Genomic DNA, 16,620 nt, shown 5'->3' on the forward strand with positions numbered 1-16,620 from the left:
GAGGTAATTAGTCCAGCAGGGCAAGAGAAGGAATTCAAGACTGAAGGAATGGCAGTAATTCAATACAGTTGGGAGGATGCCAGGAACGCAGATAACCAAAGTCAACACAAGATAAGCTCATGTTTGTTCCCAGCAGACACCACACTCAGCTTACATCTCTTTTAAACTCTCATTCCCAGGTGTGGCTAATTAAGGGAATCAGGGCCTTTTCCTCCCCCGTAAGCCACGCAACTCACGTTGCTCCCTTCTCCATTCCTCCCTGCGTGCCCTAGGATGAAGAGGGGGTGGGCCTGGGTCTTCCCCTGAACTCCCTCTCCCTTGTTGTACCTCTTCCCTGCTCTGCCCAGCCAGACTTTGCCCTTCCCTAGTTTCCTCCACAGCCAATGGAGCCACACTCCCACTCCCTGTCAGCTGTTCAGCTTCCTCCTTGGATTCAGACTCTGACAGGGGCGTGACACATCTGTAGCACTCTAGATTTGATCCTTTGTGGTCCAACTTTCTTACTGAAAGAGTGTGAAATCCAACAAGCGTCCGTTTCATTGAATGTTTCCTCTTGAGACTGAAATGGGATGAGTTTGTGTTTGAGCTAACACACATGATGCAAAAACTGGATTGCTTATTTCTTTGCCATCCCTGAGGGTATCTGGAGAGGTTCGTGAATTATTCTCCTTACAATGATCTCCCAGAAGCTTTGTAAGAGTAGGCCTCAAACCAAGAGCAGAACCTTCCGCTCCTCTTGGTTTCCTTCTCACAACGGGGCCTTTAATAAGATAATCCGTATTTTCTATTCAGCCTTGTTACCTTACAGAGCTGCCAGCTGGGCCTACTTAAATCGCTGGATATTATCGTAGCTATAACTTAACAGTACCCCCTCACTCCCTTCAGCCTGGATCTGATTTCCTTTCCTTAATTTGCTTCATCTGTGAAAGAGTAAAGTAGGCCCAGATTTGAGATAATTGATGCCGTGTTCGAAACCATTGAAACCCGCTGGAATTCTGTTGGACGACTCGCATTTCTTCTTGCATTAAAGAAGAAATTTAAGACTGGTTGAGCACAAAGGAAGGATGAGGTCACCGCTTTCACTGTATCCCTCAGGATTTTAAGCTAGTTCACAAGATATCCTTGTCCCGTTCGTCGCTATTCTTTGAGACTGATGGAGAAATGGCATAAAACCAGAACAGCTTGGAAGGGTTCCTGAGATGTCCTTCAAAAGACCTCTGGCACCTTCTTCTGACCATCTACAGCTCTTGGGTGGAATTGGAGAGCCATAAAAAAAAAATCATCATCGAAAAACTGCCTTCCTATTAATATTCTACTGTTTTTCTAACTCCGTCTCCCTCTTTCTCAAGGGAAGGAAACTGTATATACAAGACACGATCAACAAACCTTTGGAGACGTCAACGTGATGAAGACATTATGGTTTGTTTATTGGACATGCATTCAGCTGTTGCTTGCCATTAAAGCAAAATGAAGCTCTTTAAGAATCGTCAGTAGGAATTCATTTTAGAATTTAAAAGGACAATTAAGCTTATGAATACATAAGGAAGAACTGCAGACCCGGAGATTGGTTTTGTACACAAAAGAGCTGCAGCTAGATTGTTATAATGCACAAAGACGGACAGAAATCCCTACAATGGTTGGCGAAGAGGGCAGAATTTGCCGAGTTGGCAAAACCGACGCGTTTGATTAGGGAAAAGACAAGGACATTGGCTGGTGGCTAGAAAGAAGGGAATTTTTTTTTGTGCTGAAAATGGAAAAAAGTGAACTTGTGATTTATGGGTTTGATGATTAGAAAGGGTAGAATATGGAAAGGAGGAAGGTTAGAGGGATGTAATCTTAGAGAGGGTAAAACAGAAATGCCTTTAAAACTGTTGTAAAGATTAGAAGCCCTTCACCCTTTCCTTCTTTCCTTCCTTCCTTCCTTCCTCCTTTCTTTTTCTTTCTCTCTGTTCTTTCTTATTAAGAAAACCTTTATTGTCATTTTTTTCCCCCTGTGGGCACTCTGGCACACGTTACAAGTGAAATGCTTCTATCCCAGAGCAGTAGCTCTGTTGAATTCTACTGTCTAGTGCAGTGCTGTGTCGAGGATTATCAATTCAATGGGTGGAGTGCGAAGGATGTGTGTTTGTGTTTATTTCCATGGTCATCATGTGCCCTGAAGATGGTGTTTGGTTTCTTTGTATGAGGTGCAATGACAATAAAGTAAACTAACTAAATAAATAAATGATGCCTGCTCTCAATGTATGCAGCATATCTATATATGTGTTATGTATCCATACATAACACATATATAGATATGCTGCATTCATACAGATGTATATACCTACACCCTAACATATAAACACATATAAAAATAGATTTACGTTACTTTTATTTTCCTTTAAAAATTGTTATTACTTTCCAAGGAAGGAGAACCTTTGTAGCTCAGGATTGACATGACAGGTCCTTGGTATTCTCTGAGCTTGGTGGTTTTCTGACAGACATTTCATGATCCAGCTAGGGAACATCATCAGTGCTAGAATGCAGTTGGATTGGAGGAGTTGGAGGAGGAGGAGGAGGAGTTGGAGGAGGAGGAGAACTGTGGGGTACTTGCTTGTTTTCTTGGAGACGTTTCATGACTCAAACTAGGTACCTTCATCAGTGTGATCAAAGCAATGCATCACTTTCATTTTGTAAAAAGTTCCTTTAATAAAAATAATACTTTTAATAAAGGAAAAAAAAATTACTTCTATCTTCTTCTTCCTCATTTGCAGTAAGGAGAAACTTCTCCACTACTACAAATTTTCAAGTTTTCCTATTCTGGTCCCTTTGAGATGATATTCGTATTTCTAGATGCCAACCCATCCCCTCCAGCTGAGTTTTACTCAAGCTCCCTGGGAAAGACTGGTATACATTTTTAAACACCACCCACCCCCTTCCCTTAACACTGGGGTTTGCACACTGTAATGCAAATTACTTTTGACAGCCACTGCACAGATTTTCAAAATCAGCTTCTTGCGTAACCTAGAAAGAGTTCCCCCCGCACACACAAAGGCGAATTCTTTGGATTTGCAAGTTTGAGGAAGTGCATCCCATAATAACTAGTAAATTAAAGAGCTGGCATAATAGCAGCAGTAGCTGCAGCACAACTGGAAACTGAGAAAACGTGCAGAAAATGTGGATCTCGGGCTGTTACCAGAAATCTCGTCAGACATCTCTCTTCTGTAAATACCAGCTTATTAATTTACAACACGGACAGTCCTCAAATTATGACCAAAATGGAGCCCAAAAGTTCTGTGTGTGATGACCCAGGGTGGGATACAAAAGCAACAAAGTCACAAAAACAGGTGAAGTCCCTTTAATTCCTTCAACTTGGCTTCAAAGGTCCAATTATCATTGACTGAAGAAAAAACTCCCACACACACAGTTGTGAAAAGGAAGAACTTCAGTTCAAACTCAAAATACATATAAATTATAAATAGAAAAAACAACAACACAAACTACACTGAAACAATTAATGAGACAAGGCAGGAGAAGGGCTTGAAGACGTCCACAGATATCGAAATACACACACACTGGGAAGGATGCTAGAACTCAGATAAGAACTGATGGACTAGAATTATTTCCATGCTTTGCTTCCAGCACTGGTGACAGCCCGAGATCCACATTTTCTGCACATTTTCTCGGTTTCCAGTTGTGCTGCTGCAGCTGCTGCTGCCGCTATTATGCCAGCAGTTTGTCCTTTTAAATAGTCCTCACGGCTGCAGCCCATGAAGGGGATCAGGGCCCTTTCCTTCCCCATAGACCATGCCATTCACATTTCTCCCTAATCCACTCCTCCCTGCATGCCCTAGGATGAAGAGGGGATGGGCCTGGGTCCTCCTCTGAAGGTCCAGCCGGCCTGTGCCCTTCCCCAGCTTCCTCCACAACCTCTGGAGCCACACTCCCATTCTCTGTCCGCTGTTCTTCCTCTCCCTCAGAGTCAGATTCTAACAGGGGCATCACACTGTGGCTGAGCGAGACATTTGTGGAGTTTTGCTTCATTTTACGACCTTTCCTGGCCACAATTGTATCCAAATTTTGATTCCTCCTGACTGCAGGGAGGCTGCAATGGGTGGCCAGTGTGAAAAATGGCCGTAAGTCACTTTTTTCGGTGCTTGTTGTAACTTCAAATGGTCACTGAGGGCTACCTATACTGCAGAACCTCTGGTGACGACCTTAATCTGTTTGGAGAATTTGGTCGTCACCTGATTTGGTCATCACCGGAAGTCCATGCATGTAAAAAAAAAAATCGCGCGGCATGGAAATTGGCACATCTGTGTTTGGTCGCCACCCGAGCACCCGTTTGTGGTCAGAGGTACAAAATTTTGTTCATCACTCAATTTGGTCGTGAACGGAAGCGTTTGTGGATCAGAGGTTCTACTGTATTCTCACAAAGCCCCGCCCCAGATGCAAAATAAATGTATGTGTGAAGAATCACACAAATGCGCCACTCTGTTTTTGTTGTGGGGGGGAAGCTTAACAAGGAAAGTCCACAAAACCGAGGCAAAGCTCCCTTAACAATCATAAAATCCTGTTAAACACTACAAATATGATAAACAATATTCTACCTGTAGCGAAAGAAGGATGTTTAGAATATGGAGATTGACACACAAAAATAAGAAATGGAAACGGTGAATAATCAAGGAATATTTGTGTATTAATATGAAAATTTATAAGATTGTCAACTGTATTGAATATGAACAATGTTGTCATATTTGTTTTAAAATGCAAGACACTCTGCTACCACACTGTCCACACAATATGTTTGTAAATAAAAAAAATTTTTACACACACACAAAAACAACCGCCTCGCTTATCCACAGAAGTTTTGGGCTCTGCTATAAGTGGTTAAGTCGACTACTTCCGACTGACCTTGAAAACTTAAAAAAGTAGTTAGCTAGGATATTTTTTTTCCTTCCTCTCCTGCCATTCCCTTTGTTACACGTAATTAAAAACCCAATTAAGGGTGCTTTGCATTCCTGGCTAAGGTAAATTAAATCTTGCCTCTACCTTAAAAACCCAAGACAAAGGTAACTCTTTGCTGCTGTTCTGAATTAACTGTATATACAGCCATAGCTGTAAATACAGCCCTTCCCTGGGGATCTGGCTGGCCCCGTTTGGCTCAGCCTGTTTTTTAATCCAAAGGCGACCTGCAGACTTACAAAGTGCAGATCCCTGTACTTTATATCAATTACATCTCTGCCATTGTAATAGAGCAAAATGGATCGTTTTCCTCTCGTTTCCCTCCCCGTCTATTTTTGGAGTTGAATGGGAATGAAATCTTTTTGATGGAACACTTGGCAAAAACATTTCACGGGGAGCTCGCCGCTTGCAAAAGTGAAGAATTTTTGGTGTTTCGGCTTCTTTTATTTTTTTAATCAGGTTTTTTTTTATTTATTCTACTTAGAGGCATCAATACATAAACAGTGTGGTGCCTAAGCATCATACATTTTGGTGCAAACAAAAATAACAACATTTATCATATCCCTTGCATTCATTAAACTTATATGATTCTAATGTTAATACACATATTTGTATTAAGTTATAATCCTTCATTGTTTAATTATTCAACATTCCAATACATTCTTCTAATGCCAATCACCATATTAAACATACATGATAATTTCGTTATTCAATTTCTTTTGTTTTTGTATTTAAAAAAAAACACCATCTCTTTTGGCAGGCAGTGTAGTTCCAGGTTTTTACATTTCAATATAAACATGACCATAATTACATATCCATCTTTCTTGTTCAATTTCATATCACATTGTTACTTATTCTATTTTCTTTTAAATATTCCCAAATGTTATATTTATTAAACTTATTTGACCCAATTTCAGTTCATAGGCGTTTCGGTTTCAAAGTGCTTTTGTGTGGGTGGCATATACACGAAATACCATGGGAGATTTTGTACACAAGGGATTCGGGAGACTAACCGGGATAGTGGAGAAGTGCTGAAACGAAATAGCAAGGGGCATCTTGCATCATATTCTTAGGTTGGGCTTAAGATTGTGTACCAGATGCAGTGGCTCAGAGGCTAAGACACTGAGCTTGTCAATCAGAAAGGTGGGCAGTTCAGCGGTTCGAATCCCCAGCGCCACATAATGGAGTGAGCTCCCGTTCCTTGTCCCAGCTTCTGCCAACCTAGCAGTTCGAAAGCATGTAAAAAATGCACCTAGAAAAATAGGGACCACTTTGGTGGGAAAGGAACAGATTCCTTGTGAGTCCAATCACACTTGGCCAATAAAGAATTCTGTTCTGTTCTGTTCTGTTCTCTATTCTATTCTATTCTATTCTATTCTATTCTATTCTATTCTATTCTATTCTATGTAAAATGCAAAAAGGCCACGGAGGGGGAGATTCAGGGTTTGGTGAGCCCCAGAGAAATAAGCCAGTAGCATTTGCTGGACTGGCAGTCTTTCATCCATTTATCCTGGAAGTTTTGCAACGTGAAGGATGCTTTGATGTGAGCTAGCCGCCAAAGCCCATTCAGGCTTCTCCATTAGGATGCAAAGCGCAGGAGGAAAGCTTGCACATTTGGGAGGTCGCCTATCATGGTCCGGCCACCTGAAGGCATTTCCGCCCCCCCCCCCACTTCTTCCTAAGCTGCAACGGTGTCACGACTGAAACACACACACACACACACACACACACACACACGCAGGTTGCAAGTTTGCTAAAGCGGTGCCCAGCTCCTCCTGCAGCGCCTGAGGAAAAAGAAAAAAAAGAAAAATTAAAATAGAAAACCCTTAAAAGAAAGAAGGAAAGAAAGGAAAAATTAAAATAACATAAAATGTTTTTAAAAGGGAAATAAAATGATAAAAATACCGAACTTGAAATCAAACATTAAAAAAATAAAAATAAATGGAATTTGAAGTAAAATATTAAAAAAAAAAAAGCAAAATAGATTGAATTTGGAGTAAAAGATAAAAAAAAATAGATTGAAATAAGACATTTAAAAATAATATACATAAAAACAGAATAGAGGGCGAAATAAAATAGAAAAGGGCCACCATTGCACCAACCAATCTGACCTCTGGCGCAGCTGCATCTTCCATAATTACTATTAATTTCCTCCGAGCAAAGGGCCGGGTCTCCGCCGTCGCCGTCGCTTCCCTGCCAGCCGGTAGAGGGCGCGGTGGAGCCGACGCCTGCCCAAGCGGGACGGCTTCGTAGAGAGCGGGCCACTCTAGCTGGGGCGGGGTGGGGTGGGGGAAGAGAGCCTGTGAGAGAGTGTAGAAGGAGCGCGCAGGCGCACGGGGCTTAGGCGCGCGCGCTGTTTCTTTCTTTCCTCCTTTTTTTTTTCCTTCTTCCCCTCTCAGCCGTTAGGCAGGGAACGCCCCTCGGGCGCTTGATTGTCCAATCAGCGGGCGAGAAGCGACCGAGATGGGGCCGGGGCGCGAGCTTTGCGCGGGAAAGAAGCTTGCGCTCTTGCCAGTTGGAAGCTGACAGGCGAGGCGGTTGCTGGTGCCGCTCCAAGCTCCCCTCAGTAAAGACAAGAAAAGTGTGTTTAAAAAAAAAAGAAAAAAGCCTAAACCCACGTACTGTGACACACAACCATAAGGCGCCCCCTGTCCGGACACACACGTGCCCTATATCCACCTATGCATATTTAGGCTTATAAAAGAGATACATGGGGCAAAACAAGATCCCTCTTAACAAGCATGTTTGTAACATGCATGGACGCAGACATCAATTTACGTGCGCTTTGTGCACGTGCAAATTGCACCCAGGGCGAGTCTGTGGATGCCTTGTCTCTATAAATACTTTTATTTGTCCCTGCAGAAATGGAAACCTATAAAAGCCATCTGAACGCAGCCATTGTTTAACTGTATTCGCTCTATTCACCCACATGGGAGAGATTTTTAAATTTTCCCTCATCTTTTAGGGCTCCCTTGAAGGAGCTTTTGAGGCTCTGAGGGGGCTTCGGTGGGGTGGGGGAGATTGGAGAGACCCTCCACCCCTTAAAATGGTGGAGGGTCTCTGCAGCTCATTGCTGAGGAAATATAACACATTTTTCAGGCTTCTCAAGGGTTTCAGCTGCCATGGGATTTCCAAGTGTCTTGGACGTTTTATTATTATTATTTTTTTAAAATTTTTCACAATCTCTCTGCGGTGTAGGATAGGAAGGCAGGTGCATCTGGGATTGTCTTCTTATTCATTTCGTTTATTTGTTTGTTTATTTATTTGTTATTTGTAAAATTGGTTCGCGGCCCATCTTGTATCCAACAACTCTTAGCAAGATGCTAAGGAAAAAAGAGGTTCAGAGATAACACCAAACCTGGTAAAAAAAAGGTTGGGAAAGGAAGGCCAGGAGTGAAGAGCACAATTTAGGAAATGGGTAGAAACAGAGTAATGGATAGATGGAAGAAGAGAAAGGACCAAAGAGAGAGAGAGAGCCATTTGGGTCTAGCAGTCAAGGCTAAAAACCAGGAGTTGTGAGTGCTAGTCCTATCACTTTGTTGAATGTGTATACACACATTCTGCACAGTAGACAAATTCCTTGTGTGTCCAATCACACTTGGTCAATAAAGTATTCTATTCTGAATTCTGTTCTGAATTCTATTCTATTCTATTCTATTCTATTCTATTCTATTCTATTCTATTCTATTCTATTCTATTCTACATTCTATTCTATTCTACATTCTATCCTACCCCATCCCGTCCTGCATTCTATTCTATTCTATTCTATTCTATTCTATTCTATTCTATTCTATTCTGCATTCTATCCCTTCCTGCATCCTATCCTATCCTATCCTATTCTAGCCTATCCAACCTATCCTGCATTCTAATCTATTGTATTCTACACCCATCCCTTCCTATTCTATTCTATTCTATTCTGCATCCATCCCATCCCATCCCATCCCATCTCATCCTTTTCCCACGCAAGCCCGCCGAGCTGCGAGGGATTCCAAACGGGCGGCGCGTGGCTTGGCGCTGCTGTGGCGAGAGTCTCTTTCAATCGCTCCTTCTTCTTTTTCTTCTTCTTTTTCTTCTTCTCGTCCTGGCAGATTCTCCAAAGGTTCGCGCACGAGGAACGAAGCCGCCGGAGACCAGAGCGAGCCCGCCTCGGGGCGACCACCGCCTCCCCGGCCGTCCCCGCCGCCCCTACGACCGACGGACGCGCTTCCCCCGCCCCGGAGCTGGCGGGGAGGCGAGGGGCGCTTCCCGTCCGCCCGCGTCGCCGCTTCTTCCGCGGGAGAGAAACTCGAGCAGGTCTCCTTTCGCCGCCACCGCCTCCTCCTCCTCCTCCTCCTCCTCTTCCTCCGCCTCTCCTCCTCCTCCTCCCGCCGGCGGGTCGCTGGTGGCGCAGCTCGCCGGATAGAGCAGCACCAGCGGCGGCGGCGGTTTCTCCTTCTCCTCCTCCAGCTCCAGCCAGGCTGCGCTTCACCTGTAGGCGGCGGGGCTCCTCCAGTCTCCGGAGCCGGGCGAGGCGCCAGCGAGTGGAAGCGGGGCCGGGGGCTCGTCGAGGCGCAGCAGTTCCAGCAACAGCAGCAGCAGCAGCAGCTCCGGAGGGTCCGATTCCGGCGGCGCTCAGCCCGGCGCAAAGGACTTCGCCAACTTCGCCACCCGCGGAGGACGCCGGGCGGGCGGGCGGGCAGGGCTGAAGCCGGGCGAAGGGGGAGGCTGAAGTCCCCACCGCCGCCGCCGCCGCCGCCTCGCCAGGCAGGGCAGCGCCAGCCGCCAGCCGCGTCCTCCAGCCTTGCAGCAGGGAAAGGAGGCGATCGCCACCACGGCGGTGGCGGTGGCGGCGGCGGAGGAGGAGATGGAGACGCCGCTGCCGCCGCCGCCGCCACTGCCAGCTTCGCTCGGGTCTGGCGCTCGCCTAGCCGGCGCAACAGAGGAGCAGCTCCGAGCCGGGGCCGGCCGCGCTCGCTCCAGCTAAGCTGCCCCTCCGCCGGGACGACGGCGCAGCCCGAGGGACCCCCGCGCCTCGTCTGCCCGCCAGCGGCTCCGTCCGCCTTCCTCCGGGCTGCCATGCGGGCACGCGGCTCTGCCCGGCCGGGGCAACTTCGCCGGGACTCCGCCGACCCCCGACGGGACTCTACGCGCAGCCCCGCGCCGGCCCGGGACTCTCTCCGGCGGGGCAACGGCCGGGCGCGGATAAAGTTAAACTTCTGCTGCGGATACCGAAGAGGAGGAGGAGGAGGAAGAGGCGGCGGCGGCGGCACCGGTGGCTTCTCCCGCCGCTGCCCGGGCTGGTGGGCGTTGCTCTGGGTGCATCTCCACGTGTGGCGCGCCCTGGCGCAAGGTAAGCGGCCGAGGGGACCCCCCCCCCTCGCCTCGCCCGCCTCTGCCCGCAGCTGCCTCGGCTCCACTTGGCCAGCGCCGGGCATGAATCTGCAATTCCGGCCCGCCGGCACCGGAGCCTGAAGGTAGCAGGCAGCCGGGACTGGGGGCTTCGGGGAGGCTCGCTCGCCCCCGCCCCAGACCCTGCAGGCGGGCGAGCAGCCTGGCCGTGGGGCGCTGCCCGGAGGGCTCAGCCTGGCCGCTCTGCTGCCGGGGGTGGGTGGGCAGCCTGGTCCCTTCCGAGCCGGGAAGAGGGTGGCAGGCGAGCCAGCGAGGGGCGTTGCTGCTGGCCTCCGGCGCGCTTCCTGGGCCCGGGAGGTCCGGCCTCGCCCGTTCTTGGCTGGGCGGGGAGGGGCTCCGGGAACGGGCCAGGAGCGAAGTCCAGCAGTCAAGCCCCCCTCCTCGCCTTTGGAGAGGGCAGGGGAGGGCGGACTCCGTGGCTCGGCTTCTTCCCCGGTCCTCGCGGAAGTTTCCCGTCCGGGCCTTCGCGTCCAGCTGCCCTCCCGCCACCCCGTTCGAGTCTGCCCCCTCCCTCCCTCCCTCCCTCCCTCCTTGTCCCGAGAAACGGAGAGGCCAAAGCTTCCAACGAGCTTCCTCCCAACCCTTCCGTAAACCTTCCCTCCAGGGAAAGTGGCCCCTTCTTCCCTCGTACGTTGTATCGCCCTCTTTCCCCACCCTCTTCTCCCCCCGCTTTCTTTTGGATAAATATCATCATGACCTTTGGGAAGACAAATATTTGAACGGATATTTAAACGAGGTTTCTCGCAGTCCGCAGCGAAGCCAGGTTTTTTTTTTTGCATGCATGCATGGGCTTAAATCAATTAAAATGACCTTTCGGATATTGTTTTTTTACCCCCCTCCTCTGCTTGAAGAGTGAAAGTAACTTTCCCTAGAGAAAAAGCCAGCCTCCCTTCCCCCGATTAGCTAATAAGACCTGAGCCTTTGGGAGCAGTCAAGACAAAACAAGTCTGCAGCTTGGTGCAACAATGCCTTGGAAATAAGCCTTGTTGGTGTGTTCAGTAGACGTTGCTGAAATGTACTTAGGAAGTGGATTATGTTGCCAGAAGTTTTTATTGTTTTATTTATTTTATTTTTGTGTGGCAAAGCTTCCGTGTTCTGTAGCTTTAAGGAAAAAAAAAAAAGAGAGACTTGCTATTTCTCAGTTATTGAAAGATGTTCCTTTAGTAGTGCAATGTTATGGCTTGGAGCATGAGTGACCTTCTGGATGCTGTTGAGCGAAGGCCACTCCTTGCAATGAAAGATACTTGTAATGGTCAGTAAGCGTGCCCTGCCAAGGTGGGAAATCACATTTCGAAGGGAATAACAACACGAAGCACTTAAAACTCACTGGACCAGGAATTCAGCTGCTAGCATATTTCGGCCAGCGCTTAAGTGACCACTTCATTTCTGGAAGTGCTAACAGTGTGCTGCTTGTTACTGAGCATTTCTTTCGTAGCGCTCTGAAAACTATAGGATTGATTTGAGGAGAGCGTGGAACTTGTTCAGACCATGAGGCTGGGATTCCTTGTCCCTCTAAAGTTGATTTACATCAATGAATAGGACTGAATCTTGCAATTAACACAAGGGCACCATGGAAGTCCATCTTGTAAAGCCAAAGGATTGGAATTTTGTTGGTACTTCAAATGCCTAAATTGGTCAGGAGCCCAGGACTCTTATGGGTTTCTTGTAGCAACTCAAAAATAAACACCAACAACATAGAAAGTCTTGCTCTAAGCTATTAATAAGTCCGGGACAAGCAGCTCTACTTTCCCATCTTGAAAACTAGAATACTTAACAGATAAACTTCGTTTCTTGGTGCCTGCAACATCTGGTATGTTTCATTCGTTTTTTTTAAAGGATCACAAAACTCATTTAAAGTCTAGAAAAAAAAGGCCTGTGGCATTCAGGACTACATGTCACTAAAGGTTTGTGTGAATTCTTTTCTAAGGGAAACCAGATATCACCAAATCGCTCAATCAAATAAATATGGTGGCTTTGGCAAATGATTCAGTATTTCAGAGCTGGTGGCTTTTGAGGTGAAACTGATGTGAATTCAGGGCATTTGGGCAAAAGGAAATTGAAGAAATCCCTTCCAGAGAAAAGTCAAGCATTTTTCAAGTTGTGGAGATTGTCATCGGAAGTGAACTTGCACAACAAAATAGCTTAGAGTTTTTGTCCCCATTTGGGGCCATTGACAGCACTCAATAAAACATTTTCCTGTTGCTATAGATTATGTTGTATTGTGTTTTTTTTTTTTACCTATACTTTATGGCTTGTGGATTTCAACCCCCAAAATTCTCCAGCTAGATGGCTGTCTGGGGAATTCTGGGGGTTGAAGTCCACAAGTCTTCAAAGTTCTCAGGGTTGGACACTTTTGCTGTAGATCATGACTATTTGAAGTTTTCAAGACAGGAGATACAACTTTGTCCCTCCCGAACCTAGGGTCGCTAATTATCTTGTTTCATATAAATAACAGAATGATAGAATAACAGAGCAGGAAGTAACTAAGGAGGCCTTATTTTGGCTCGCTTGGACATCTTGAACAGGCTGCTAATTTACAGGTAAAGATGGAGGCTCTTATTTTTAATGCCTAATAGAATTTCGGAGTTACTTCCTTATTTAAGCAACAGCTATCCCTACTACCCGTTTTGCAATCTGGTTTTGAAATCTTCAGTTTGCAAAGCGATTTAAGGAGAAAACTTGGCTATCTCCAATCAATGTTGTGGATCTTGGGGTCATGCTTGGCTATAATCTTACAATGTTGAAGCTGGTTAATTGTTCATAATTGTTATAACTGGTAGACTGAATGTGAGATTATGTTTATTTCCTATTAGTTAGCATCTGAAGGAGTTTGAGATCCATGGGACGAAACTTTAGCTGTCAGAGACAATGAATAATTCTGAGCCCCCTTTGGGTTCACATGACTCTAGCAGAGATTGTCCAGCATTTATATTTCCCAGAATATTTTCAGTGCCTCTCTCTCTCTCTCTCTTTTATCACTTCTTTACTGACTTTTTGAACAGTTTTTGCTTTCCAGTATTTTGTTTTCTTGGCATATGTGAGCATATTTTCATACAAAGTAACTTCCTTCCAGAAATTTAATACAAACATACCCAATGTAACAATTCAGCATGGACCAGTTACAGACGAATCACCTACATCAAAGGTATTAAACACATTGTTACTAGACAGGTCACAAACAAGAAGCAGACCCATACACAATTTACTTTGGGTATAATTTGTTGATTGGTCTAAAGTCTCTCTCCACCCCCCCCACCCCACCCCCCAAAATGGCTGTGGGAATCTCTTTACTGGTTCTACAGCTCAAATTGACCAGAGGCCTTTTGTACAGCAGTTTATAAAATGGAGAAGGTCAAATTTAAAAGTGATTAGAAGTGACAGATCATAAAGACACACACACACACACACACACACACACACACACGAATCTTAAACCTTCAACTTTTTCAGAAGTTTTTCTTTTAAGTAGCCCCTCCCCCCAATTTATGGTCCAAATATTGGCAATATAAGAGAAAGAGGTGGCCACCCACTTATAAGTATACTTGGAAGAAGCTGGTTATTAAGATTTATTTCATCCCTGGACCACCCTGGTGGCCCCCATCTTTGTTGAGGGAGAGATGCTGATCCTTTTATTATTATTTATTTATTTGATTTGTCAAAACGCTTACAATATAATAGAAATAAGACTAAACATAAGTATACATGCATGAAGTAAGTATGAATAATTGGGGACAATAGGAGAGGGACAGTAGGCAGGATGGTGCGCTTATGCATGCCCCTTACAGGCCTCTTAGGAATGGGGTGAGGTCAATAAAGGTTAGTTTGAGGGTCAAGGAGTTGGGGTTTGAGCATGTGAAAACAGAGTCAAGTAGTGAGTTCCAGACATGGACCACTCTGTTGCTGAAATCATGCTGGGTTGTCTGGTTTATGAATGGCAGGCCCTGTGCTACGGCAGTGCCATCCCTCCCTGTGCAACCACCCATCAGAGTGGCAATGGTGGGATTCTGTTTGACCCCTAAGATATGAGCTGGGAGACCCAAATTTTTTTCCCATCCCCGCCCCCCCGCTATTCTGCCTGTACATGGACCTGCTGAAAACAATCATCCAGATGCTTGAAGTGCCATGTGCTTAGTATCTATCTATCTATCTATCTATCTATCTATCTATCTATCTATCTATCTATCTATCTATCTATCCATCCATCACGAATGCTTTTCTGCCCCCTCAATCGTTCCTTTTGAAGCACCTTGCCTGAGCAACATATGTTAATCACCTCACAATAATTAACACATTATCAGTGTTATCAAATAACAAGTAGTCAACAGAAGCTACAACACGCCGGTAGTTTGCTAATAAACCGCAACACGCTCATGGTTTGCTAATGCTGCTCAACATCTCTCCCCCCCCCGATACTCTACCTGGATTAAGGTTAAGAGAGGTGGGGCAGGTCATGTGACAGGTGCCTGGGAGGCGGTGATGGATTGGGTGAGAGCTGGCCAATTGCAACTGAACATAAGACAAAGGAGGTGAGGCGGTGACAGGGAGATGTTTGGGACTGGATTTGAAGTGAGACAACCTCTGAAGGATCCAGTGCAGGGGTGGGCTTCAGAAATTTCAGCAACAAGTTGCTGGGTGGGATGTGGCCTAGTTAGCCTCCTGCACCATTGCAGGGGGTGTGTTTTTGCCCTCCCTGGGCTCTGGAGGATTTCCTCAAGCCTCTGGAAGGGCAAAAATGGCCTCCCTGGACTCTGGGGGCCTTCTGAAGCCTCCATGAGGCCTGTTTCCCTTTCCTCAGGCTCTAGAGGCCCTCTGAATGTCAGCTTTGGAAGCCATACTGAGGTCAGACGCTCCTACGCTGCCACATTTTGAGCCTGGGAAAAGGGGAGGGGGGAATTTCTTGGAGTATAGGTAGTTAGACATAATAACATTCTTTTTCTAAGTCAAGGTCATGTTATTTCTGCACCTGGGTGACAGGAAGTCTCAAGTTGGGGCAAATGGTGATTGGGGCATGTGATATGATGGTGGGTGCAGTGGGGTGGATTTGTAGTTTTTACTTATTGCAAGGAAGCCCGGAACTTTCAGATTCAGGATTCCCCAGATGTGCCAATTTACTATCCAAAATAAAAGAAACTTTTGAGAAGATGTCTGCCTCGGAGTTATCGGTTGGAGTGAAAATTTTCTGGAACGCTGACACCGGAGGCCTTTCAGAGCCTCAGTGCAGGCCCTGCGCTTGCCTGGGATGCAAAACAGGCCACGTTGCAACTACTGAGTCACCGAACCAGATGTAAAATTAACAACCGGTTCGCGTCAACCTGTGCGAACCGCTAGCAGCCCACCCCTGGGTCTACTCAAGGAGTTGCTCCAGAAGTCCAGCTGGGGTATGTGACCTATGACCTTTTTTTTTCCACATGACCATTGCAGCACCCCCCCCCATGGCCACACGATCCAAATCTGGACACTTGGCAACTGTCTCATATTTATGACGGTTGCAGTGTCCTTTTGGTCATGCGGCCTCCTTTGGCAGCCTTCTGACAAGCAAAATCCATGTCAGATTCACTTAATAACCATGTCGTTAGCTTAACAACTGCAGTGATCCATTTAGCAACTGCGGCAAGAAAGGTCATAGAACAGGGCAAATCTCACGTAACCACTGTCTTGCTTAGCAAGAGGAAATCTTGGGCTCAATTGTGATTACAAGTCAAAGGTTACCTGTACTGTAGCTCTTGGGCAGCTAAATGGCACATCCTAAGGGCCACCTACCAGGTGTGAAACTGCTGCCCCCTTTTCCCATGAGCCACCAGGCCCGAGTAAGGGGCTGACCTCGGTTAATAAATCCATCTTTTCTTCCTTAAATACAAATAGAATTATTAAGGGAAAAGGCATATCTTACCAGAGGACATCTTTCAACATACTCTTTTCAATAAGAGCCATTATTTTAAGCATTGAAAGATGTCCTAGACAAATTATTTTCTTTGGCACTTAACAACAGGAGGAGAATTCATATCTTTTTAGAGAAATAAAAGCACAGGGTATATAGCTTTAAGCATTCTTTAATGTAAAAGAGTGTTTTAATGTTTAAAGAAAGAGAACTTGCCAGGTTTCCTTAGATTAAAGAGATGTTGGTGCAACGTTCTATGACACTTGATCAAATCTTTAATTTAAAATGGTATAAAGAGCTGAATACTTAAAGTGAGATTAATGTTCCGTGTGCTTTATTGGAGCCCCACCCCCACCCCCCACCCCCAAAAAAACGGATGGAAGAGGAACATATTGTTATGTGTCTTTTAA

At 45.9% G+C, this 16,620-nt stretch overlaps 1 protein-coding gene across 2 annotated transcripts in view; it reads left to right on the plus strand.

Moving 5' to 3' along the window:
* Positions 1–9,349: 9,349 nt before the first annotated feature.
* Positions 9,350–16,620, plus strand: part of SDK1 (sidekick cell adhesion molecule 1) — a 367,483-nt gene continuing 360,212 nt past the window's right edge. For both annotated transcript variants that reach the window (XM_087912912.1, XM_087912913.1), the window contains exon 1: positions 9,350–10,273. In XM_087912912.1, coding sequence (XP_087769038.1) covers positions 10,000–10,273 — 274 coding nt within the window. In that variant the 5' untranslated portion in view covers positions 9,350–9,999. The remainder of the gene's footprint in view (positions 10,274–16,620) is intronic.

The sequence above is a fragment of the Pseudonaja textilis genome, chromosome 14 (assembly GCF_049901715.1).
Source record: "Pseudonaja textilis isolate UNSWEBS1 chromosome 14, rPseTex1.2, whole genome shotgun sequence".
In the NCBI taxonomy this organism is placed as follows: domain Eukaryota; kingdom Metazoa; phylum Chordata; class Lepidosauria; order Squamata; family Elapidae; genus Pseudonaja; species Pseudonaja textilis.